The sequence below is a fragment of the Triturus cristatus genome, chromosome 4_2 (genome assembly GCF_964204655.1).
Source record: "Triturus cristatus chromosome 4_2, aTriCri1.1, whole genome shotgun sequence".
NCBI classification, from domain to species: Eukaryota; Metazoa; Chordata; class Amphibia; order Caudata; family Salamandridae; genus Triturus; species Triturus cristatus.
In genome coordinates, this window is record NC_140586.1 from 52,060,913 (window position 1) to 52,087,725 (window position 26,813).

At 49.8% G+C, this 26,813-nt stretch overlaps 1 protein-coding gene across 1 annotated transcript in view; it reads left to right on the forward strand.

Annotated features, from left to right (window-relative positions):
- LOC146832948 (uncharacterized) overlaps positions 1–26,813 on the forward strand; it is a 209,177-nt gene that overhangs the window by 155,383 nt on the left and 26,981 nt on the right. The window contains exons 13-15 of the mRNA XM_085600029.1: positions 8,812–8,936; positions 23,273–23,498; positions 24,051–24,186. Coding sequence (XP_085456155.1) covers positions 8,812–8,936; positions 23,273–23,498; positions 24,051–24,186 — 487 coding nt within the window. The remainder of the gene's footprint in view (positions 1–8,811; positions 8,937–23,272; positions 23,499–24,050; positions 24,187–26,813) is intronic.

The following is a 26,813-nucleotide window of genomic DNA, read 5'->3' on the forward strand; positions in this document are numbered from 1 at the left end:
GCCTGCGCTATCCTGTAGTATAGTTCCATGTCGGGCGCCCCCAGGCCCCCCATATGATAGGGCAGCGTCAGAATATTCCAGCTCACGCGAGCCTGCTTGCCGGCCCACGCCAGCCGCAATAGAGAACTGTTCAGCCGAGCAAAAAAGGTGCGCGGTAGCACCATCGGGATATCGGTAAACAGGAATAAAAAACGGGGAAGTACCACCATCTTGGCAATGGAAATTCGGCCCATAAGGGACAAAGGGAGTCCGATCCAGGTCTCCACATCGTCCTCCAACTTATCAATGGCCCTCCCATAATTCTCCATAAACACAACTTCAGAGTCCCTGTGCAGTTGTATCCCAAGATATCTGATCGAGTCGTCCGACCACTGCAGCGGATACTCCATTTCAAACGGGGTGGTGGACTGCGTCAGCGGGAATGCAATAGACTTGTTCCAGTTAACTTTTAAGGGCTATAATATATATATATAACTATGTTATACAATGAAAAGCCATACCATACTCTACTATATGATGACAGGCCATACCATACTATACATACCAAGACAGACCATACCGTCAAACACTATGTCAGGCCATACCATAACATACCATACAATTCCATACTATACCATACCATACTTTACTATACACTGACAGGCCATGCCATGCTATACTATACAATGACAGGCTTTACCATAGTATGCCATGCCAAACAACGACAGGGCATACCATATCATGCAATGTCATGCCATCCCACACCATACCATACTATACAATGACAGGCCATACCATAACATGCCATACCATACTATATCATAGCATTCCATACTATACAATGACAGACCATACTATACCATATCATACTTTACAATTACAGGCCTTGCTATACCAAACCCTGTTAAATAATGACAGACTGTAGCATACCATACTATACAATAGCAGGTGACACCATACAGTATTATAATCAGCAGCGGCTCCTCCGCTATGGCGGAGGATCGTCGCCCCACTGCTCTCTGACACAGTATGGTTTTCCCAACCCCTGCTCTCCTCCTGCAGTCCTTTGTTTGTTTTCCACCCCCACCTGCTGCCCCTTGTTTCACACCCCCACCCTCCTCCATCGTGTTGTTTGCCCTTCCACCCGTCTGCACTGTTTTTAAAAGGAAAAAATGACTTGCTGCGGTCGACACTGGCTGAATAGCATTGACAAAGCCATTAGATCTCACACATGCGACACCTATTGGCTTTGCCAATGCTTGTTTTTAAATCTGTGCTGTGAGCTAAGCCTCAGTACTCCAATTTGCCTGCAGGCAGTCTAAAATTGGACCAGGTGGGAAACACATTGCCCCTCATGCACAGCACATTGTTTTCCAAGTGCCACAAGTCGTGTGTGTCGCCCTCTCCCAGTCTTCGTTTTTCAGCCATTAGCACTTGACTTTCTGTGCAAGGTATGTATTGCTGTCATGTGACCCCATGTTGTGTGTAACAACTTGAGAGGAAGGTGGTTATTCGGCCAATCTACTGGGACATTCAAGGTCAAATGCACGCCAGGAAATTCATTCATTTCAACACATTCCACTGATTCCAGGCATTCCGGCGTAAATTCTCACAAGGTACACAACCGGTTTTCGCTCTGTACCTGCCAGGCAGTCTGACAAGGAGGGACTCTGTACCCTGCATTTGCCCTTTCGCCCGGATTCCAAGCCACCTTGTCAGTGCCTTCGCGTGACAGACTTCAACTAAAAACGGATGTAAGACAATGCGTTTCAGGGCTGGGCCTGTTTCGCTTCAGCTGTTTGTTTTAGCTACTGGCGAAACTCGGCACTAGGGTTTGCTAAACTACATGCATTTTTGTTGTAGAATGTTTCATTCCGAAACTGAAAGCGTGCGCGCATCATGGCGAAACCGGTCATTCACAAAAGCTGGCCGAGATCCTCCCACACTGCTCGCAGATTACAATCTCTCCATTTCCTTTTATCTTGCGAGTTCAGGAAGGTGCGGCATTGGTGAGCCAGGGCCAGGGCAGACTCCCAGGTAAAGACAAAATGGAGGTGCAGCCAACATTTGGAAGCAGGAAAGAGTGACATTTTGAAAAATAAATCGAGGGAATTAAGTTTTCCCTTTGACTTGCATTGAAATGTGGCAATTTTAGGCAGGAGAAGCTAAAATAAAATCAGTTATGGCTTTAAAAAATCGGACTCTCTCTTCTCAATTGGTTCTGTAGACATTTATGCTTTTAGACACAACGTATACAAAACAGCTCACTTGAGCCAGAGAACTCAATGCATCCTTGTATGGAAAACCAATAGCTCACTAAGGGCTACATGTACGAAGCGTTTTTGCGTTCGGAAACCTACAAATGCTTTTTGTGATGTATAAAGCCCAATTTGCGATTCTGTGTTAACGAATTTCAAGTTGGGTTTTGCGATTTGGTATTTGGAAGTGGCGTGTTGAGGGCGTCCCTTCCTGATATCAAATTGGAATGGTATGGACATATGTTTTGCGGCTGAAATGCGTTCACAAAACATTCGCAATTTACTGCCAGTTGTAAGTTGGTGGCAACCCATTCGCAAATGGGAAGGGGTCCCCTTGGGACTCCCTTCCCCTTTGAGAATGGTTGTAAAAATATTTGTAGGAGCAGTTAATGGTCCAAGGGACCACTGCATACTCTTAAAAAAACATAGAAACTTCAATTACTTTTGTAAACGCATACCGTTTTTCTTTATTCTTTAAGAAAAACGGGCTGCCTTTAAAAATAAATTCTCGTTTTATTTGAAGGCATTCACAGAAATGGTGGTCTGCTGACCCCAGCAGGCCACCGTCTCTGTGATGGTAGCGTATTGTAATGGGTCATAGATTGCAACCTACCTCATTAACAATCATGAGGTAAGTCTATTTGCGACCCACTACGAATTGCAAATGAAATTCAGAAGAGTTTCATGCATCAGCAATAGCAATTTCCTAATTGCGATTCGCAAAATATTGCAATTACGAAATCGCTATTCCTTACTTTTGTACATCTAGCCCTACGTGAAGAGTTCTCAAGATGTTTCATGTCAGATGTGAGTAGCTCATCCAATCCAGTGACCCTGTGCTGCCCTGTGTCAAGTGTGAGTAGCTTATCCAGCCCTGAGATTTCAAGCTGTCCTGTGTCAAGTAAAAGCTGCTTTCCCACTCACCCAGTCCATTTATCGCACATTTTCCCAGGACACCCTGGGGTTCAGTGCTTAATGTAAGTGTGAGTCAGCAGTAGGGCAAGCTGTTTCCATGAACAGCATGGCCAACTGCAACAGAAGCTTCGATCATACAAAGGTTGAGCAGTAGTAGAGCTAGATTGCCCTGCAAACACCCTTCACCTATAACATGAGTGCAAACATACTCTGTAAACATCCTGTGCAGCAGTGGTGCAAGCTTCCTCCACATACAGCTTGGACAAAGGAAGGGGATTATCACTTCTGAAACCTTTTCCACACATAGTTTAGGCAGAATGACAGCAAGCTTCATCCAGGCACAGTAAGGTTAGCCGTAAGGCAAGCTTCTTCCACAACACCACAGTGGAAACTTCTTCTGCACACAACTTGAATAGCAGCATGAAAGATTCCTCTGCAGTGGTCCTGCACACATATTTTGAGACTTCCTCTGCACACAGGAAGGTCAGAAGCTTGCCAAGCATTCTCCACAGACCGTAAGAGCAGCAGTGGTACAAGCTTCCTGAACTCGCACCTTGAACAGCAGTAGAAGGAGTTTCGTCTTCAACATGTCTTCAGACATCGCATAGGCAATGCTAGCTCAAGCTTCCTCTGAGCACAAGTTCAGCAGTAGTACAGGCTTCCTCCACACACACTTTGCATAGAAGCAGGGCTAGAGTCCTCTGCAAACTTCCTTCACACATAGCATGAGCAGTAGTGGGCCAAGCTTCCCCGTACTAGGTAAGAGGAGCAAAGGACAAGCTTCCTCAAGGAAAAGAATCGATACCAATAGTGCATGCTTTTCCCATTACAGTTAGGTCAGCAGAAGGGCAAGCGTCCATGCAAACAGCATAAGTAGCAGTACCTTAAACTTCCTCCACAAACAGCAAGGTCAGCAGGAGTGGAATATTCCCACAAAAACAGCATGAGAAGCAGCAGTGCAAGCTTTCTACTCTTACAGCTTCAGTAGCATTATGGGAGAACTAATTTGCAGTCGTCTTTCACACATAGCTGAAGCAGCGTTAAGGAAATGTTTTTCTCACACACGGTTGGGTCAGCGGTAGGGCAAGCATCCTTCACAAACAGCTTGGTCAGCAGTAGTGCAAGCTTCCTGAACCCACAGCTTGAACAGGGGTAGAGAAGATTCCTCTGCAAACTTCCTTCTCACATAACAGGAACAGCATGAAGGCAAGCTTCCTCTACATACAGCAGAAGTAGCAGTAAGGCAAGCTTCCTTCCCATTGCATGTAACACACATCGCAGAAGTAGCCGTGGAGAAAGCTTCCCTTACATTCAGCTTTAATAGCAATAAGGTAAACGTCCTTCCCATGCTTGATCAGCAGTAAACGTTTCTTCCATGTAGTGCAAGGTCAGCAGTAAGGCAGGCCACCTCTTGCACAAATACCTGAAATTTGAGAAAACTGACTGCGCCTACAATTACGCAATAATGCAAGTGGTGCAAAAGCAGGACCTTTTGGTAGCATGGAGGATGCTGAGGTCTGATTTTGTGCTTTCAGAAAGCCTTTTACCTATCACTTTAAATCTTGGTCCCCAAACCTTTTGAAAGCAAGGTGAAAATCATGTTTCCGGCAGTGCTACTCAGCTCTTAATTTGAGCCGGTGGTTGCCGGTGTGGACACCGGCAAGTAAATGTGTTGCTGGAGTGGAGTTCTACAAATGAGCTCCATTTCCTCTGGTATAGTGCCAGAGTACTGAGTTTTAAATATTGTGCTATAAAACTATAGTCAGGGTCGAAAATATTTTCCTCACTTGCCCCGTTCACAGAGTCCGAGAGGATTTATTAAGAAAACAAAAATTAAAAGTCTGTGAATCACAGCATCGATCGACCATGTGATCCCCTGCAAAGATGGGTGATCCAAGCTCAATTAAAGAAGATAAGACTCAGATTTATACCAGGGCGTAAAAACGTTTCTATGTGTACTTCCATGAATACATCCTCACATAGGATGAAGGGAGGTGCCTAGCTGAGCTCATGGGAGCCTTCACTTAGAAAAATAATGTTTTCGGCTGAGCAAGCAGTTGCATGACTCACGCCTGGAGATCACATCAAAGGTGGGCACTTCCTATGGGCAATGTTAGCCTGAGCAAGAAAACATAGCTAAAGCCGGTTACAGTTACGATTATGCAGGCAACATTTGCACACCAAAATATTGCGTAGATAAGTATACATTAGTAAATATAGATTGTATTATTCTTAACACCACTTACATGTACCATGACAATATATATTTTAAAGGCACATAGATGTATAGTTAAGCATTGTAAGTTTATAATTACGATTGGTATCTACCTAGACAATATTTTTGTTAGTCGATAATTTATTTATCATATTTTTAGCATGATATGCTTGTGCTCGTTATTGCGACAATCAGCAGTTCCTCTGCCTGTCAAAAGGCCATGCCTGCAGATGCCAGTAGACAGCCTGTTTCTCCTGTTCCACATTTCACTGTTGGTTTTGGCTGGTGTCTGGTAAATGGTGAACATGAAATGCACAGCGCCTAACAAACAGCCAAGATGTGGAAGATTGAATTCGGCAGGCCAGTTCCCTTTTGGATTTAGCACTGTCACCACAAAATAGAGTATTTTACCTTCTAACTCTGAGTCACACTCCTGGTTTGAGAACCTGGCCTGGTATATGATGTCCACTTATGTAAAAAGCTCTCTAAGTGGTAGCTGTGGAGAGAAGCCTTCAGGCTTAGTCCAGAGGGAGTGTAAAGCAGCTGCTTTACCACAATGCAATCTCATAGTATAGATCAAGTGAAAAAGAACCAAACAAAGTATTTATTATAATATGTACTTATTAAATATTACTCTCTAACACATAGAAATATCTCCTACCTGGAGATATGCACAAGGCACACAATACTTTAGCAAAGAAACACAGTCTATAGCACAAAATACACAGTGGACCCCGGGGGTGGGGGGGGGGGAGAGGGGGAGGGGGGGGCCACATTGTTAACTAAGAAAGTGGTATAAGAACCACGGCTCAGGTCAAGACACTGTCGAGAGGACGTAGAAGTGTTGGGGACCCAAGGAACCACCCAAGATGAGTAGATAGGGACCCCACGGAGAGCGTGTGGAGTGTGGGAACACAACCGCATGCTCCGTACAACTCTATGTGTAGGTCAGGGTTGGATCTTTGAAGATTAAGGACCCTTCCCAGTGGACCCTGAAGAAACCCCCTGGAAGACAGAATGTTGGCGAGCCACCCCACCCGTGGATACCCTAGTATACAGTTTACCTACACCAGGGAAGCCAGTGCATATGTGTGAAGTGGTGTCAGAAACCTCAATCAAATCAAATGGAGGACTTCAGGAAAGTGGAGCTGCTGACAAAGGAGAAAGTGTCCGGTGGAATCCGAAGGTGGATTCAAGATGAGGGGTACCTGCAAGCAGAGGGGACAGTGTCTATGTTACTCAGGAGTGACCGGGAGACTTGGAAGACAAATGCCCTCTGATGTCGGGTGTTGCAGAATGGGTGACGATGACCTTGACTCTGCAGCTGTGTGGACCAGGCGATGCTGAGGAGGACTGGGAGCCAAGCATAAGCTGTCCCATGAAGGATGTCGAATACTGAGGGGTTGATGTCCGGCGGGAGCACCAACAAGCCTTGGCAAATGCAGCCAATGCAGGAAGTGAAGAAAGAGCAACGTCGGGACCAGCAAGGTCCAGGGGACTCACCACAAGCAGGGAAGTCAGGGCAGGCCCCAAGCAATCAGGGGAGCCTAAAAGAAACAACAGTGACCCTCAAGTGGACCCACAGGCCGGAGGTACTGGAGTCGCCAGAGGACCTCAAGCAGCTCACCAAAAGATGCAGGCCACGAAGCACACAATGTGGTGTGGCTGAAGATTCTGGTCACTGAAGGTGCTCGAGGTTGGGGCTACTTGGAGCCCGAAGATCTTCTTGAAAAGAAATCAACAAGCCTTTGTAACTGCAAGTTGATGCGGTGCACAGGGGTTCGGTTATTGCAACCCCCACGAGGGATACTGCCCTCAAACTTGTTGAGAGGGCATGGCAGGCTTCAGGAGCTGTAGAAAAACCACCACCTGTGTTGCTGAGCCTTTGGAGTCCGGATGAACTCAGGATCAGCAGACCGGTCGACTTAGTTACTGTGCCTGCAAATGCAGGGGTGTGACTCCTTCACTCCAAGGGAGATTCCTTCAAGTGTCTATGATGCTTCACAGACCTTGGAAGATTCTTGTATGAGGCAGCAGACGATGCAGCAGACTGGAAGGTTGACAAAGTCAGGCCCAAACAAAGTCCATCGAAGTCCAGAGTGCCCAGATGGTAGAAGAAGAAGTAGTGTCGGATCTGAATCATATCCCACGCCGAATCTAGGGACCTACACCCAGGTAAGTCGTTAAGTACCCTAAGGAAAGGGTTGGGAAGATTCAGGGGACCCTCCCAGGGGAGACTCTGGACAGAGGGTATGTTACTCCCATGTCCTTTGTCCAGTTTCGCATCAGAGCGGGAGCCAACGGCTCCCAGGACTGGTGTGAATTGGACTATGCACAGGGACACCAAATGTGCCCCCATGCAGACTGAGTGGCACTACCAAGCGCACCCACCCCACCCCAATACACTAAATCCTGTCTGGGAGGTGGTCACACCTCCCTGTGACAAGATGCCTATTGTTCTGCCTTCACCTGCTTGAGCTTGGCTCAGCAGCAGGAGGGCAGAATCGTGTCTCTGGTTGGCAGCAACCATTTTGTGCTGTCCGGGTCAAGAAGGCTGGTACCGCGAACACTGGGAGCCTATTGGAGGGCTCTTCCAGTGCTTTGAATTATAACTCCTACACGAGTTTACGGTGTGGGGTTGTGATTCCAACGTGTTTGATACCAAACATGATAGGATTCGTTTCAGCCAGTTTCGAGATGGTCATCGCGTAATTACGTGATGCCCCTCTATATAGTATATGGCTGCTTCCCTGACAACCTAGGAGAATGGACTCCGTAGGCTGCATGGGTGTCCTGCTCATGCAGGGGCAACCTCTCACTTAGAACCAAGTACCCTGCCTTCAGGATTACGCAGGCTTGCTAGTGGGGTGACTTAAAGGTTTTAATTGCAGTGACCCTAGATATTGGAAACCTATATCTTTAGTAAGTGGTGCTACCACCAACTTACACAGGCTGTAATGGCTGGCCTGTAGTTCCATTTTGAATGGTCTCTCATGGGTGGCATAATACATGCTTCAGCCTATGGGAGACCTCTGAGGTACCTATGCCCTATATACATGGGTACCAATAACTAGGGACTTATAAGGGTACCCCAGTATCCAATCTGGGGTGTACCTAAGTACTGAACATGAAAATTAAGGGAAAAAGCAGATAGACTGGGGGCATGATTAGCAGGCTCCCAGTCAGACTAGTCAAATACAGCTTGGCACCAGGCAAAAAGTGGGGGTAACCATGCATAAGGATTCTATCTTCCTACACATGGCATTTCATTATTTTTGTAATCTGATCAGCAAAATAGGATGCTATTTGTACATAATGCTGAAAACTATGCTTGTATATGTGTATGTTAAGGCTGCCTATGCATTGTGGTGCCATTTCTGTCCTTGTAGTAGTAGGGCCCAAATGGCCCCTCGGCCTTCTGACCTCTGGTTTCTGCTCTTCCAGTACCTCGTAGACTGCAGGCTGGATCAGCACTGGCAGGGCGCCCTGGAAGACATCCTCTCGCAGACCCCTCTGCTGGCGAACCCCTACCCGAGCTTGGTGTCAGCTTTCAGGAAGGCCTCCCTGAGGTGAGAGCGCTAGCCACGACAGAGAGGTCGGGGAAGGGACAGGTCTCTGTGGAGACTGAGGAAAGAGGACAACTCTAAGTGTAGACTAAGGGAATAGGGCAGCTCTCTGTGGAGATGTAAGGAAGAGGACAGCACTCTGTAGGGACTAAGGCGAAAGTACAGCTCTCTGCAGAGACTGAGGGGAGAGAACAGCTTTCTGCAGAGACTGGGGGAGAGGACAGCTCTCTGCAGAGACAGAGGGTAGAGGACAGCTCTCTGTGGAAACTGAAGGGAGAGGACAGCTCTTCTGTGGAGACTTAGGAGTGAAGGAAGTGACATGAAACGGGCCACCGGGTCACTCGCGACCATCTCTTAGCCTTCCAAGAAATTAAGAGTCGGTGATGCAGTGGAGAATACAAACCAAGTTATTTTATTGTAAATGCTCTGCAGTGGAGTCCAGTCAGACTAGCCTCCTTAGATGCTACTGAGGGGATTGACTCCAGAACACTTGATAACACATAATAAGCTTTAGAACACCTCCCAAGTCCCGCCCCTAGTGGAAAAATACAGCTTGGGCAGAGGCTGAACAAAGGAGGCACAGAAGGATGAGCTACCACCCGCAGAAAGGGTACACCCTATCAGACTCCCAAGGGCATCTTGTTCAGGCTCAACTCTCTCTAGTGTGGGGGCATAGCTACGATCAGGGATAGGCATGCAAAAGCAGAATAAGCTATTCATTAGTACATCTGGGGTTCAGGCTTGAATGCAATAAGGGGAAATAACTGAACAGCAGCTTTCATGACATGAATACTAACATAACACAGTATAAAGCATGAGTGATGGGGCTATAACATATTCAATTGTAACAGGGGAGAGGACAACTCTCTGTGGAGACTTAGGGGAGAGGGCAGCTCTTTGTTAAGACTTAGGGGAGAGGACAGCTCTCTGTGGAGACTTAGGGGAGAGGACAGCTCTCTGTGGAGACTGAGGAGAGAGGGCAACTCGAGGTGGAGACTGAGGGAAGAGGACAGCTCTCTGTGAAGACTGAGGGGAGAGGGCAGCTCTCTGTGGAGACTTAGGGGAGAGGCCACCTCTGCAGAGTCTGAGGGGAGAGGACAACTCTAGGTAGAGACTGAGGGGAGAGGACAACTCTAGGTGGAGACTGAGGGAAGAGGACAGCTCTCTGTGGAGACTGAGGGGAGAGGGCAGCTCTTTGTGTAGACGTAGGGGAGAGGGCAGCTCTCTGTGGAGACTTAGGGGAGAGGACAGTTCTTTGTGTAGACTTAGGGGAGAGGGCAGCTCTCTGTGTATACTTAGGGGAGAGGAAAGCTCTCTGTGTATACTTAGGGGAGAGGGCAGCTCTCTGTGGAGACTATGGGGAGAGGGCAGCTCTCTGTGGAGAGTTAGAGGAGAGGACAGTTCTCTGTGTAGACTTAGGGGAGAGGACAGCTCTCTGTGGAGACTTAGGGGAGAGGAAAGCTCTCTGTGGAGACTTAGGGGAGAGGGCAGCTCTCTGTGGAGACTTAGGGGAGAGGGCAGCTCTCTGTGTAGACTTATGGGAGAGGGCAGCTCTTTGTGGAGACTTAGGGGAGAGAGCAGGTCTTTGCAGAGTCTGAGGGGAGAGGGCAACTCTAGGTGGAGACTAAGGGAAAAGAACAGCTCTCTGTGGAGACTGAGGGGAGAGGGCAACCCTAGTTGGAGACTGAGGGATGAGGACAGCTCTCTATGAAGAGTGAAAAGGCGAGTGCAGCTCTCAGTGGAGACTTAGGGGAGAGGGCAGCTCTCTGCAGAGTCTGAGGGGAGAGGGCAACTCTGGGTGAAGACTGAGGGAAGAGGACAGCTCTCTGTGGAGACTGAGGGGAGAGGGCAGCTCTTTGTGTAGACGTAGGGGAGAGGGCAGCTCTCTGTGGAGACTTAGGGGAGAGGACAGTTCTTTGTGTAGACTTAGGGGAGAGGGCAGCTCTCTGTGTATACTTAGGGGAGAGGAAAGCTCTCTGTGTATACTTAGGGGAGAGGGCAGCTCTCTGTGGAGACTATGGGGAGAGGGCAGCTCTCTGTGGAGAGTTAGAGGAGAGGACAGTTCTCTGTGTAGACTTAGGGGAGAGGACAGCTCTCTGTGGAGACTTAGGGGAGAGGAAAGCTCTCTGTGGAGACTTAGGGGAGAGGGCAGCTCTCTGTGGAGACTTAGGGGAGAGGGCAGCTCTCTGTGGAGACTTAGGGGAGAGGGCAGCTCTCTGTGTAGACTTATGGGAGAGGGCAGCTCTCTGTGGAGACTTAGGGGAGAGAGCAGGTCTTTGCAGAGTCTGAGGGGAGAGGGCAACTCTAGGTGGAGACTAAGGGAAAAGAACAGCTCTCTGTGGAGACTGAGGGGAGAGGGCAACCCTAGTTGGAGACTGAGGGATGAGGACAGCTCTCTATGAAGATTGAAAAGGCGAGTGCAGCTCTCAGTGGAGACTTAGGGGAGAGGGCAGCTCTCTGCAGAGTCTGAGGGGAGAGGGCAACTCTGGGTGAAGACTGAGGGAAGAGGACAGCTCTCTGTGGAGACTGAGGGGAGAGGGCAACTCTAGGTGGAGACTGAGGGAAGAAGACAGCTCTCTGTGAAGACTAGGGGAGAGGGCAGCTCTCTGTGGAAACTTAGGGGAGAGGGTAGCTCTCTGCAGAGACTTAGGGGAGAGGGCAGCTCTCTGTGGAAACTTAGGGGAGAGGCCAGCTCTCTGCAGAGTCTGAGGGGAGAGGGCAACTCTAGGTGGAGACTGAGGGTAGAGGACAGCTCTCTGTGGAGACTGAGGGGAGAGGGCAACTCTAGGTGGAGATTGAGGTAAGAGTACCGCTCTCTGTGAAGACTGAGGGGAGAGGGCAACTCTAGGTGGAGACTGAGGGACGAGGATAGCTCTCTGTGAAGACTGAGGGGAGAGGGCAGCTCTCTGTGGAGACTTAGGGGAGAGGCCAGCTCTCTGCAGAGTCTGGAGGGAGAGGGCAACTCTAGGTGGAGACTGAGGGAAGGGGACAGCTCTCTGTGGAGACTGAGGGGAGAGGGCAACTCTAGGTGGAGATTGAGGTAAGAGTACAGCTCTCTCTGAAGACTGAGAGGAGAGGGCAACTCTAGGTGGAGACTGAGGGAAGAGGACAGCTCTCTGTGGAGACTTAGGGGAGAGGACAACTCTGTATAGACTTAGGGGAGAGGGCAGCTCTCTGTGGAGACTTAGGGGAGAGGGCAGCTCTCTGTGGAGACTTAGGGAAGAGGGCAGCTCTTTGCAGAGTCTGAGGGAATAGGGCAACCCTAGGTGGAGACAGAGGGAAAAGAACAGCTCTCTGTGGAGACTGACGGGAGAGGGCAACCCTAGTTGGAGACTGAGGGAAGAGAACAGCTCTCTATGAAGACTGAGAGGCGAGGGCAGCTCTCTGTGGAGACTTAGGGGAGAGGGCATCTCTCTGCAGTGTCTGAGGGGAGAGGGCAACTCTAGGTGGAGACTGAGGGAAGAGGACAGCTCTCTCTGGAGACTGAGGGGAGAGGGCAACTCTAGGTGGAGACTGAGGGAAGAGGACATCTCTCTGTGAAGACTGAGGGGAGAGGGCAGCTCGCTGTGGAAACGTAGGGGAGAGGCCAGCTCTCTGCAGAGTCTGAGGGGAGAGGGCAACTCTAGGTGGAGACTGAGGGGAGAGGGCAACTCTAGGTGGAGACTGAGAGAAGAGGACAGTTCTTTGTGTAGACTTAGGGGAGAGGGCAGATCTCTGTGGAGACTTGGGGGAGAGGAAAGGGGAGAGGGCAGCTCTCTGTGGAGGCTATGGGGAGAGGGCAGCTCTCTGTGGAGAGTTAGGGGAGAGGGCAGCTCTCTGTGGAGACTGAGGTAAGAGTACAGCTCTCTGAAGATTTAGGGGAGAGGGCAACTCTCTGTGGAGACTAAGGGAAAAGGACAGCTCTCTGTGGAGACTTAGGGGAGAGGACAACTCTGTGTAGACTTAGGGGAGAGGGCAGCTCTCTGTGTAGACTTAGGGGAGAGGGCAGCTCTCTGCGGAGACTTAGGGAAGAGGGCAGCTATCTGTGGAGACTTAGGGGAGAGAGCAGCTCTTTGCAGAGTCTGAGGGGAGAGGGCAACTCTTGGTGGAGACTGAGGGAAGAGGACAGCTCTTTGTGGAGACTGAGGGGAGAGGGCAACTCTAGGTGGAGACTGAGGAAAGAGGACAGCTCTTTGTGGAGACTGAGGGGAGAGGGCAACTCTAGGTGGAGACTGAGGGAAGAGGACAGCTCTCTGTGAAGACTGAGGGCAGAGGGCAGCTCTCTGTGGAGACTTAGGGGAGAGACCAGCTCTCTGCAGAGTCTGAGGGAAGAGGGCAACTCTAGGTGGAGACTGAGGGGAGAAGACAACTCTAGGTGGAGACTGAGGGAAGAGGACAGCTCTCTGTGGAGACGGAGGGGAGAGGGTAGCTCTCTGTGGAGACTTAGGGGAGAGGACTGTTCTTTGTGTAGACGTAGGGGAGAGGGCAGCTCTCTGTGGAGACTTAGAGGAGAGAGCAGCTCTTTGCAGAGTCTGAGGGGAGAGGGCAACTCTAGGTGGAGCCTGAGGGAAAAGAACAGCTCTCTGTGGAGACTGAGGGGAGAGAGCAAATCTAGGTGGAGACTGAGGGAAGAGGACAGCTCTCTGTGGAGACTGAGGGGAGAGGGCAACTCTAGGTGGAGACTGAGGGAAGAGGACAGCTCTCTGTGAAGACTGAGGGGAGAGGGCAGCTCTCTGTGGAGACTTAGGGGAGATGCCAGCTCTCTGCAGAGTCTGAGGGGAGAGGGCAACTCTAGGTGGAGACTGAGGGGAGAGGACAACTCTAGGTGGAGACTGAGGGAAGAGGACAGCTCTCTGTGGAGACGGAGGGGAGAGGGCAGCTCTCTGTGGATACTTAGGGGAGAGGACAGTTCTTTGTGTAGACGTAGGGGAGAGGGCAGGTCTCTGTGGAGACTTAGGGGAGAGGAAAGCTCTCTGTGGAGAGTTAGGGGAGTGGGCAGCTCTCTGTGGAGACTGAGGTAAGAGTACAGCTCTCTGTGAAGACTGAGGGGAGAGGGCAACTCTAGGTGGAGACTGAGGGAAGAGGCCAGCTCTCTGTGGAGACTTAGGGGATAGGGCAGCTCTGTGTAGATTTGGGGGAGAGGGCAGCTCTCTGTGTAGACTTGGGGGAGAGGGCAGCTCTCTGCGGAGACTTAGGGGAGAGGGCAGCTCTCTGCGGAGACTTAGGGGAGAGGGCCACTCTCTGTGTAGACTTAGGGGAGAGGGCAGCTCTCTGTGGAAACTTAGGGGAGAGAGCAGCTCTTTGCAGAGTCTCAGGGGAGAGGGCAACTCTAGGTGGAGACTGAGGGAAGAGAACAGCTCTCTGTGGAGACTGAGGGGAGAGGGCAACCCTAGTTGGAGACTGAGGGAAGAGGACAGCTCTCTATGAAGACTGAGAGGTGAGGTAAGCTCTCTGTGGAGACTTAGGGAAGAGGGCAACTCTAGGTGGAGACTGAGGGAAAAGGACAGCTCTCTGAGGAGACAGGGGAGAGGGCAATTCTAGGTGGAGACTGAGGTAAGAGTACAGCTCTCTGTGAAGACTGAGGGCAGAGGGCAACTCTAGGTGGAGACTGAGGGAAGAGGACAGCTCTCTGTGGAGACTTAGGGGAGAGGGCAACTCTAGGTGGAGACTGAGGGGAGAGGACAACTCTAGGTGGAGACTGAGGGAAGAGGACAGCTCTCTGTGGAGACTTAGGGGAGAGAGCAGCTCTCTGTGGAGGCTAACGGAGAGGAAAGCTCTCTGTTGAGACTGAGGGGAGAGGGCAACTCTAGGTGGAGACTGAGGGAAGAGGACAGCTCTAGGTGGAGACTGAGGGAAGAGGACAGCTCTCTGTGGCGATTTAGGGGCGAGGGCAGCTCTCTGTGTAGACTTAGGGGAGAGGACAACTCTGTGTAGACTTAGGGGAGAGGGCAGCTCTCTGTGTAGACTTAGGGGAGAGGGCAGCTCTCTGTGGAGAGTAAGGGGAGAGGGCAGCGCTCTGCGGAGACTTAGGAGAGAGGGCAACCCTAGTTGGAGACTGATGGAAGAGGACAGCTCTCTATGAAGATTGAGAGGCGAGGGCAGCTCTCTGTGGAGACTTAGGGGAGAAGGCAGCTCTCTGTGGAGACTTACGGGAGAGGACAGCTCTCTGTTGAGACTGAGGGCAGAGGGCAACTCTAGGTGGAGACTGAGGGAAGAGGACAGCACTCTGTGGAGACTTAGGGGCGATGGCAGCTCTCTGTGTAGACTTAGCGGAGAGGACAGCTCTCTGTGTAGACGTAGGGGAGAGGAGAACTCTGTGTAGATTTAGGGGAGAGGGCAGCTCTCTGTGTAGACTTAGGGGAGAGGGTAGCTCTCTGTGGAGACTAAGAGGAGAGGGCAGCTCTCTGCGGAGACTTAGGGAAGAGGGCAGCTCTCTTGTAGACTTAGGGGAGAGGGCAGCTCTCTGTGGAGACTTAGGGGAGAGAGCAGCTCTTTGAAGAGTCTGAGGGGAGAGGGCAACTCTAGGTGGAGATTGAGGGAAAAGAACATCTCTCTGTGGAGACTGAGGTGAGAGGGCAACTCTAGGTGGAGACTGAGGTAAGAGTACAGCTCTCTGTGAAGACTGAGGGGAGAGGGCAACTCTAAGTGGAGGCTGAGGGAAGAGGACAGCTGTCTGTGGAGACTTAGGGGAGAGGGCAACTCTAGGTGGAGACTGAGGGGAGAGGGCAACTCTAGGTGGAGACTGAGGGAAGAGGACAGCTCTCTATGAAGACTGAGAGGCGAGGGCAGCTCTCTGTGGAGACTTAGGGGAGAGGGCAGCTCTCTGCAGAGTCTGAGGGGAGAGGGCAACTCTAGGTGGAGACTGAGGGAAGAGGACAGCTCGATGTGGAGACTGAGGGGAGAGGGCAACTCTAGGTGGAGACTGAGGTAAGAGTACAGCTCTCTGTGAAGGCTGAGGGGAGAGGGCAACTCTAGGTGGAGGCTGAGGGAAGAGGACAGCTGTCTGTGGAGACTTAGGGGAGAGGGCAACTCTAGGTGGAGACTGAGGGGAGAGGGCAACTCTAGGTGGAGACTGAGGGGAGAGGACAACTGTAGGTGGAGACCTAGGGAAGAGGACAGCACTCTGTGGAGACCGAGGGGAGAGGGCAGCTCTCTATGGAGAGATAGGGGAGAGGACAGTTCTTTGTGTAGACTTAGAGGAGATGGCAGCTCTCTGTGGAGACTTAGGGTAGAGGAAAGCTCTCTGTGTAGACTTAGGGGAGAGGGCAGCTCTCTGTGGAGACTATAGGGAGAGGGCAGCTCTCTGTAGAGAGTTAGGGGAGAGGACAGTTCTCTTGTGTAGACTTAGGGGAGAGGACAGCTCTCTGTGGAGACTTAGGGGAGAGGACAACTCTGTGTAGACTTAGGGGAGAGGGCAGCGCTCTGTGGAGACTTAGGGGAGAGGTCAGCTCTCTGTGGAGACTTAGGGAAGAGAGCAGCTCTTTGCAGAGTCTGAGGGGAGAGGGCAACCCTAGTTGGAGACTGAGGGAAGAGGGCAGCTCTCTATGAAGACTGAGAGGCGAGGGCAGCTCTCTGTGGAGACTTAGGGGAGAGGGCAGCTCTCTGCAGTGTCTGAGGGGAGAGGGCAACTCTAGGTGGAGACTGAGGGAAGAGGACAGCTCTCTGTGGAGACTGAGGGGAGAGGGCAACTCTAGGTGGAGACTGAGGGAAGAGGACAGCTCTCTGTGAAGACTGAGGGGAGAGGGCAGCTCTCTGTGGAAACTTAGGGGAGGGGCCAGCTCTCTGCAGAGTCTGAGGGGAGAAGGCAACTCTAGGTGGAGACTGAGGGGAGAGGACAACTCTAGGTGGAGACTGAGGAAAGAGGACAGCTCTCTGTGGAGACTTAGGGGAGTGGGCAGCTCTCTGTGGAGACTTAGGGGTGAGGATAGTTCGTTGTGTAGACTTAGGGGAGAGGGCAGATCTCTCTGGAGACTTAGGGGAGAAGAAAGGGGAGAGGGCAGCTCTCTGTGGAGGCTATGGGGAGAAGGCAGCTCTCTGTGGAGAGTTAGAGGAGAGGGCAGCTCTCTGTGGAGACTAAGGTAAGAGTACAGCTCTCTGAAGATTGAGGGGAGAGGGCAACTCTAGGTGGAGACTGAGGGAAAAGGACAGCTCTCTGTGGAGACATAGGGGAGAGGACAACTCTGTGTAGACTTAGGGGAGAGGGCAGCTCTCTGTGTAGACTTAGGGGAGAGGGCAGCTCTCTGCGGAGACTTAGGGGAGAGGGCAGCTCTCTGTGGAGTCTTAGGGGAGAGAGCAGCTCTTTGCAGAGTCTGAGGGGAGAGGGCAACTCTAGGTGGAGACTGAGGGAAAAGAACAGCTCTCTGTGGAGCCTGAGGGGAGAGAGCAACTCTAGGTGGAGACTGAGGGAAGAGGACAGTTCTCTGTGGAGACTTAGGGGAGAGGAAAGCTCTCTGTGGAGAGTTAGGGGTGTGGGCAGCTCTCTGTGGAGACTGAGGTAAGAGTACAGCTCTCTGTGAAGTCTGAGGGGAGAGGGCAACTCTAGGTGGAGACTGAGGGAAGAGGACAGCTCTCTGTGGAGCCTGAGGGGAGAGAGCAACTCTAGGTGGAGACTGAGGGAAGAGGACAGCTCTCTGTGGAGACTTAGGGGAGAGGAAAGCTCTCTGTGGAGAGTTAGGGGAGTGGGCAGCTCTCTGTGGAGACTGAGGTAAGAGTACAGCTCTCTGTGAAGTCTGAGGGGAGAGGGCAACTCTAGGTGGAGACTGAGGGAAGAGAACATCTCTCTGGAGACTTTGGGGAGAGGGCAGCTCTGTGTAGATTTGGGGGAGAGGGCAGCTGTTTGCAGAGTCACAGGGGAGAGGGCAACTCTAGGTGGAGACTGAGGGAAGAGAACAGCTCTCTATGAAGACTGAGAGGCGAGATAAGCTCTCTGTGGAGACTTAGGGGAGAGGGCAACTCTAGGTGGAGACTGAGGGAAAAGGACAGCTCTCTATGAAGACTGAGAGGTGAGGTAAGCTCTCTGTGGAGACTTAGGGGAGAGGGCAACTCTAGGTGGAGACTGAGGGAAAAGCACAGCTCTCTGAGGAGACAGGGGAGAGGGCAATTCTAGGTGGAGACTGAGGTAAGAGTACAGCTCTCTGTGAAGACTGAGGGGAGAGGGCAACTCTAGGTGGAGACTGAGGGAAGAGGACAGCTCTCTGTGGAGACTTAGGGGAGAGGGCAACTCTAGGTGGAGACTGAGGGGAGAGGACAACTCTAGGTGGAGACTGAGGGAAGAGGACAGCTCTCTGTGGAGACTTAGGGGAGAGATCATCTCTCTGTGGAGACTTACGGGAGAGGAAAGCTCTCTGTTGTGACTGAGGGAAGAGGGCAACTCTAGGTGGAGATTGAGGGAAGAGGACAGCTCTCTGTGGAGATCTAGGGGCGAGGGCAGCTCTCTGTGTAGACTTAGGGGAGAGGACAACTCTGTGTAGACTTAGGGGAGAGGGCAGCTCTCTGTGTAGACTTAGGGGAGAGGGCAGCTCTCTGTGTAGACTTAGGGGAGAGGGCAGCTCTCTGTGGAGACTAAGGGGAGAGGGCAGCTCTCTGCGGAGGCTTAGGGGAGAGGGCAGCGCTCTCTGTAGACTTGGGGGAGAGGGCAGCTCTCTGTGGAGACTTAGGGGAGAGAGCAGCTCTTTGCAGAGTCTGAGGGGAGAGGACAACTCTGTGTAGACTTAGGGGAGAGGGCAGCTCTCTGTGTAGACTTAGGAGGAGAGGGCAGCTCTCTGTGGAGACTTAGGGGCGAGAGCAGCTCTCTGTGGAGACTTAAGGGAGAGGACAGCTCTCTGCAGAGTCTGAGGGTAGAGGGCAACTCTAGGTGGAGACTAAGGGAAGGGTACAGCTCTCTGTGGATACTGAGTGGAGAGGGAAACTCTAGGTGGAGACTGAGGAGAGAGGACAGCTCTCCGTGTAGACTTAGGGGAGAGGGCAGCTCTCTGTGGAGACTTAGGGGAGAAGGCAGCTCTCTGTGGAAACTTTGGGGAGAGGACAGCTCTCTGTGTAGACGTAGGAGAGAGGACAGCCCTCTGGAAACTTAGGGGAGAGAACAGCTCTCTGTGTAGACTTAGGGGAGAGGGCAGCTCTCTGTGGAGAATTAGGGGAGAGGGCAGCTCTCTGTGGAGACTTAGGAGAAAGGACAGCTCTCTGTGTAGTCTTAGGGGAAGGGGCAGCTCTCTGTGGAGACTTAGGGGAGAGGACAGTTCTCTGTGGAGACTTAGTGGAGAGATCAGCTCTCTGTGGAGACTTAGGGGAGAGGACAGCTCTCTGTGGAGACTTAGGGGAGAGGGCAGCTCTCTGTGGAGACTTAGGTTAGAGGGCAGCTCTCTACAGAGTCTGAGGGGAGACGGCAACTCTAGGTGGAGACTAAGGCAATAGGGCAGCTCTCTGTGGAGACTGAGTGGAGAGGGCAACTCTAGGTGGATAGTGAGGGAAGAGGACAGCTCTCTCTGAAGACTGAGTGGAGAGGGCAACACTAGTTGGAAACTGAGGGAAGAGGACAGTTCTCTGTGGAGACTTAGGGTAGAGGGCAGCTCTCTGCACAGTATAAGGGGAGAGGGCAACTCTAGGTGGAGACTGAGGGAAGAGGACAGATCTCTGTGGAGCTGTAGGGGAATATACAGCTCAGTGGAGACTTAGTGAAGAGGGCAACTCTCTTTGGAGACATAGGAGAAAGAACAGCTCTCTCTATAAACTGGGGGGCACAGCTCTCTGTGGAGATGTAGGATAGAGTACAGCTCTCAGTAGAGACTGGGGGAATAGAACAATTCTAGGTGGTGACTGAGCGGAGAGTACAGCTCTGTGGAGACTGAGGGGAGAGTACAGGTCTCTGTGGAGACGTAGATGAGAGTACACCTCTCTCGAGACGTAGGAGAGAGTACAGCTTTCTGTATAAACTGAGGGTGAGAGTATAGCTCTCTGTGGAGACTGAGGAAAGAGAACAACTCTAGGTGGAGACCGAGGGGAGAGTGCAGCTCTGTGGAGACTGAGTGAAGAGTACAGCTCTCTGTGGAGATTGAGGGGAGAGTACAGCTCTCTGTAGAGACTGAGGGAAGATAGCTCTCTGCACAAAATGAGGAAAGACGAAACTCTATGTGGAGATGGAGGCAAAAGTACAGCTCTCTGCAGAGACTGAGTGGAGAATACAGCTCTCTATGGAGACTATGGGAAGAGGACAGCTCTCTGTGAAGGCAGTGGTGAGCATACTATTGCGGAAACCCTACCAGACTATAACTCAAAATGTCTGCAAATTTAAAACTCTCTCTTACAGAATTACTCAGGATCACGCCTCCATGGTTCACCAAATGTATTTAGGTTCAAATGGACTTGTTACTTTAGTAGTAGATTGCCAGCTTTGCAGATTCTCTGTCTAGAGAGCTAGGGAAATAAAGGCCTTGTAAGAAAGCCTTAAGTGTTTTATACTCCCGTCTCTGAAATTGAACATTAGAACAACAGGTGAGCCAGTAAAGGACTTTATTCTGAAATATATGTCTAAGTCCCTTTTAACTATGGTTAAGATAAGTATTTAATGTATATCTTGAAAACAATAGCATAAGACGGGGCGTTTAGTGTAAGTCCAATAGGGCTGGGGCCCTGCCAGATTTTTTACTACATTCTTGAGCTCAATTGAGGATTGCTGTACATATATGCATGTTATGCGGATTTTCTGAATATGAGGTGGATCCAGCCATCCTGCACCTTCGTTGGATGCCTTGGATTTAGGATGAAAGATTCATAGACTTTTTGCAATGTTCACCAATCCTCAATGCTCAAGTAGGGGTGCTATTACAGCCCCAAAATAACCATGCTTGATTTCAGAACGTGAAAGATCACAAAGATACTTTAAAAATGTTTATCTTGTCACAGAGGTCAAATGTCAGGCGATATCTTCTGACAAATTGCTGCATGTTCTTTTAACATGGAGATTGATGCTTGCCTTTCTTTCTCTGACCGCAGAGTAGGAGGATTTTAGAAAGTGGACTATGGGACATTGTTACTGGGGTACGGGGAGTGTGAAATGAAAGGCCATAGGTTGTCAATTTTTTCTAACATACTACAAATCTTAAATACCTGTAAATTAACTGTACAAATAATTCAAAATAACAGCAGTCGAGAAAGCACAAATTAAACTTTTCCTTTGTAATTCTGCAGCATGATGGAAACAAAGATTTTAATAGGATCAAAACAAAGCAAGATACTTTAGTGATACCTAAATGATAAATATTCGTGGAAACCCAAATCCACACATTATCCTTTGTGCCTGTTTAGTTTTATCAGCACAACTGCATGTCTCTGTAAATTTAGTAGTCATTTCAATGGAAAATGTGCCGTCTGTAAATGGCAGTGCTACCACACTATGCTATAGTTAGGTTTGTGAAGTTGTGCTCTAAAATGCCCCACCAGCTACATTCCATACCTGTATCACTCATGCTGAATGGATCTGGCTCAATTGCTACACTTGCTCTTTCTGTGATGCTTGTATTTTTTACAATCCCTCTGCTTCGGTAATGTAACATTAATAGCAGCACCCCCACCCTGAAAATGTTTCTTAAAACACTGCTGTACATTGATAGGAACGATTCTCCACCTTCAGCAGTTCATGCATCGTCGTTGTCTTTTTTTGTGGTAAACTTGACCATATTGCGACTTCCATTTTTGCAAAATACTACCTGCTAGCTTATTTTGTAGTAGGCTTTAATCGCTTTGGGATGGGTGGGTTTTAGAGAGAGCACACACTAAAACACTCCTTTCATCTGATGCAGAGGTCTCATACGACCGCCCCTGGCCCCATTCTTCCTTGCCACCCATTTGTCTCACTAGTGGGATCTTTAAAGGCAATCTACAGAGGTTTCCCTTTCTTGTGAACGTCTGTGGCTTGGCTTTGTCTACTCCTATCCCTTCTGATGTTCCCTCTCCTCCCTGATCTAATTTCTCAGACCCTTTCTTCCCTTAGGGCCCTATTTACAAATTGCATTTTGTAGTGTGTTTAGTAGTACTGCAATAGTACTACTCATGTACTACGAAATGCTATAAACAATCCTAAGTGCGGAGGCCTATGTCTCAGCCTCTCCTAGATTTCAGTCCAGAGATCTCTTCCATGACAGCAGAGATGGATGCACACATATGCCTTTGTTTTAGCTGTAAATGCGGAAGGGATGAGGGAGTGACTGGAAAATAGGGGATACCTATGAGTAAATGAGAAGGGTTTAGGGAGGAGTCAGGAGGGATTCATGGAAGGGTTGGGATGTGTTTACGGAGGGACATGCGAGCACCCACAAATACATAATCCCATTCCCAGTCACAAACAGCACTTCTAAATTTACTACAGCCAAAAGGAACCCAAAACAGTTGTAATGTACTCCCACTAGGACCTGGACTATGTCCAACACCATCCATGGCCACTTATAGGTACTGCTGCACCCTGCCATTGAAAATATTGGCGGCAGGGACTTAAAATATAACCCTGGAGAAAATTAATTGTATTTAAATAATTTAAAAATAACTGTACCTTAAGTTTTAAAAATGCATCCATTTAGGTTAGTTCTACAGATAATTTTTAGCAATTTTACTACATTGTTAAATTTAAATCTTACAAAAATTATTTTAATTTCAATTTAATTCAGCATATTTGGAATAATTAAATTGTTAATTCAAAATTAAGCTAATAGTGCTTTAGCCTTTTTTATTTTGTTCTATATTCAAAATAATTATATAAAATTAATTTGCATTGGTATGTAATATTACTTTATTTGTTTACTTTTTTGTTTGAAAGTTTATTTTTTTTTCTACATTTCCCTATACTTTATAATAAGGAGGTCTTCACTCTCTCTGCAGAGATCGCGACCAATGGGTGGAAAAATTGCTACTAGTAACTTTACACCCATAAGATGATCCACCCATAAATTCAGGGGACGGAGTCATGCAAATTTACAGTTGTAAATGGTGAATAGTCAAAAGTAGTACATTTAGTACAAAGTGTGAGGGTGCATTTGCTCCTGTAAAATTAGTCCCTTGTAAATTTACCCTTGTGGATAGGCGCGTTTGTCTCTGTTCGCCTGGTCTCCCCTCACTTTCTCTGTTCTACTTCTCGGTCTTCCCTCCTGGACCCTCCACCTTCCTCTCTTGCATTGTCTCTTCTCTTGGTGTCCTTTGACTTCTCGTCCCGCTTCCCTGTCTCCCAGCTCCTCTCCCTCATCTCTGGCCTCTGCTGGTGTCCACCTCTTCTCTCTCTATGGTCTCCCCTCTCCTGTCTTGGACTCCCTCCTCGCATTGCCTCTTAGAGGCGATCAGATCACTTCTAACTTCTCGTCTCTCCACCACCTCTCTAGAATGGATCTCTGGGGCCAGTCAGATGAAGACATCCTGAAACGTGTGTTCCAGACCCCCCTGAACCCCCTGGAAGGACAGAAGAATCTCTATGCGCTGCAGGGAGCTATGGGATTTGGGCTTCGTAGCGCTGTATGCTCCCCAAATACCAAACTCCTGGAAATTGCCCTTCGCAGCTGGGGCCTGCTGAAAAACACCAGCTGGGAGCCAAGGCTGGGGGCCTTCAAGGTGAGCAGTAGATCAGGGAGGGGGTGAGATATGGGGGCAGGCACAGGCCAGAGTTGGAAAGGGCAGACATAGGGGGGCGAGTGGAAAGGCACAGATACGTGCAGTGGGTTTAGGGGCACATATGAGGTTACAGTTGGGAGGGGCAGACTTTGGAGTAAAGAAGGGCGGGACAGGCACGGTAGGCGGGTGGTAAGGGGCTGCTCAAATTAAGGGGTCTGAGGGGAATTAGGCAAACATGGTAATAAGCAGAGTGGAAAGCGGCAGATATACGGTGGGACATTACATTAGTGGGCAGGATCAGAAGGGGTGGAAATGGGCATTGTGAATTGGGGCATCGGGGGCAGAGAGGGGAGGTGCATCTATAATGAAAGGGTGAAAAGGGTCATGTTAGGGGGCTGTGATAATAAGTGAAAGGGGCAGAGTGGCAAGAGGCAGACGTCAAAGAATTTAAAGGGGCATACGTATTATATAAGGGGCTTTCATCCTGCCCTCGTACTCCGTTGGACCCTGCAGTGCATGTTTGTCAATGATTGGTAAATGTTTGCCTTTCAGGTGACGGTGACCTCTGCCCTGCACAGGCCAGGGGCCCTGGATCATTTCCTCAACACTGTGGAAATGACAGAATTCTGCTCTCTGCAGGGACCCCCGGGGTGCCGGCTGGAAGCCCTGCAGATCTATTCCAGGCTTGGTAAATATGAGATGTACTGCAGGCTGAATAAACTGGATATGTCTGAAGAATAAGTGTATGGATCAGAGGGTCCCAGGGTGTAACCTCTGGAGGAAGGGGTGTAACACAGTCCCCTGTAGCCCTTGCAGTCTCTTCGGGGGGCCTCCTTTCAGCCCAAGGCTTATGAATTTCTGTGAGATATGTGAGTCTCAGGGACCCCTCATCACATTCGACGGGGGGGGGGGGTCCTCATTTTTCTAGATGTGTGACTGAAGATTCTGGGAGGTGTGCACATAGGTCCCCCAACTATATATGTGTACATATGTGATATTCATATAGCGGGAACCTACCCCAAAGGCACCGGAGTGCTGCAGTGTCAAAGGCAAGATGCAGTCAACCACTGTTTGGAAAGAGAACAGAACTGGACTGTTACTGCATCGTGATGCAGGAACGGCTCCTCTGTTATGGCAAAGGAGCATAGCCCCACTGCTGAAAGGCAGAAGAGGCAAACATGAAAAATAAAATGATAATAAAACTATTTTATTATCATTTTATTTGTTCTTATCTTGCCCATTGCCAGCTGAATGATAGGGTGGGGCGGGCCCATCCTGGGAGCATCACTGCGTCAGCAGGAGACAAGAGGAGTAGTGGGGGCACTGTAAATCCACATGTCAGTTTGGCCAGCTGTTTTAGGACTGCCAAACCGACAAGCGCACTTACATTTCTCCAACCCACCTGTGTTTCACAGTCAGGTGAAGAAATGGCACAGGCTCCCTGTGCCTGAGTGAGCATCAAGTCAACCTGCTCAAGCCAATCACGGCACTGCTCTCATGCTGATACCACCAAGAGAGCAGTGCCGTGATTGGCCCCTGGGAGCCTGTGTAGTGCACCAGCGTCGGGAGAGGAGCACCGAGGTGGTGACCGCAGTGGCAGGTAAGTGAGTTAATTTATTACTTACCCCTCATCACCGCCCTCACATTCACGTTGCCCCTCCACTTCCAAATCAGTGTAGCTGCCTCTTTCATTATGTAAAATTCCTTATGGAGGTGTGTATTCAGTTTTCTCCTAAACTGGACGAAGGTTGGATCAGTCATGACGGATATTGGTTGTTGTTCCAGATCATGGGTACCTAGATAGTGCATGCCTGTTCTCTTATGGTTTTTAGGTCTCGCCTAGCGCAGCATGCATGCGCTACTCTAGGAGAGGGCCTCTTGGAATCACTTCAGACTTCCAAGAGACTTCTCCGAGTGGGTCGGCCTCCTCCCACACATTCCATTGGCCTTTGCGTGTGGCTTTCAATAATGAAAGCACGCAAATGGCCAAAAACGGGTGCATGTCACGCCTTCCCTCTAAACTTTCACTCCCATGGCCTAGGGGTCTCGGGAGCGAGCAGCTGCGCATGCAGGGAGGCTTTTGCATTCCTGTGCCTGCCCCCACCAATTGTCTTGCGCTGCTGTTTTTAATTAACTGCCTGCGCTCCTTGTTTGCACCCCCTCCCACTCTTCTCAAGTGTGTGTACATGCTTCACGGTATTCAGGACTGTTTGCTTTACAGCGCTGACATGCGCCCACAAGCTACTTCATTTCTTGCATATAAACTTTAAAACTTTAGATTTAGTCCATCGTTGAATTTCTTTTTTTGCAAAGCAAAGTTGCACGGGCTAGTTTTTATAAGGTCTCGCCTACTCAGCATGCACGTGCTGCTTAGGAGGACCTTTAGCCGTCGCCCTGCTCTTTTTTGAAACACATACTCATGCTTGTGGCGGCATCCACCTTGCGGGAACGAGCAGCGGCGCGCATGCTAATTGGCTGTTGCTCGCTCCTGCAAGGTGGATGGTGCCTCAAGCACAAGTGTGTTTGAAAACAGCTGGTGTCACACGAGCGCGCGCGCACCACGCAGCTCACATGTTGGTGACTTGTTTACTTCCCCGTTATCTATCTCGGTTCCACGGGAATGCTTTGGTACAGTTTTTTCGGCAGCGCATTGCAAAATGGAAGTGCTTCTAGGCTCTTTTCTCTCACTTTCCATTTTTTGCTCCTTGTTTTCCTGTTCTCTTTCATTGTCATGTTCTCCTCCCGCTTCACTTTCCCCCCCTAAAATGGTTCCACCACTTTCCCCCGAGTTGTCTTTTGTTTCCGTCTCCGTTTTCTCTTCTTCCCCGTCATGATCACTCTCCTGGCTCCTCTCCCCGCTTCACCTTCTGCCCATTTCTCCCCCTGATCTCTCTGCGTCTGGCTTTCCCTTTCCTCTACCCCTTCCCTCGAGGGGAGCTTAGTACGACCTTTTGCTTCCCTTTCCTGCCACAATGACTCTTCCACATGTTGTGGTTAATGAAGATGCTGTGTGAGCCTGGCCGATGACACTTCAAGAGGGCTTGCTCCCTTCCTCCCCTCTCCTGTCCCTCCTGGATGGGAGACCTACCTAGTGCCTCGTGTGCTACTGACTATGGCACCAGAAGAAAAGGTTCTACTGCGGCTGACCCTTTTCACCAAAATGTGTGATATTCGGAAAATCACTTTGTTTGGCGGCCGCAGTTTACGTTCGTTAATGGATTCAGATCTATCTGTGTGCTATGTTTTATTTATTCATTCAACACAGATCCTCTTTAGTTTAATTTATTGGCATAAGCTGCCACAGCGCTTTACACT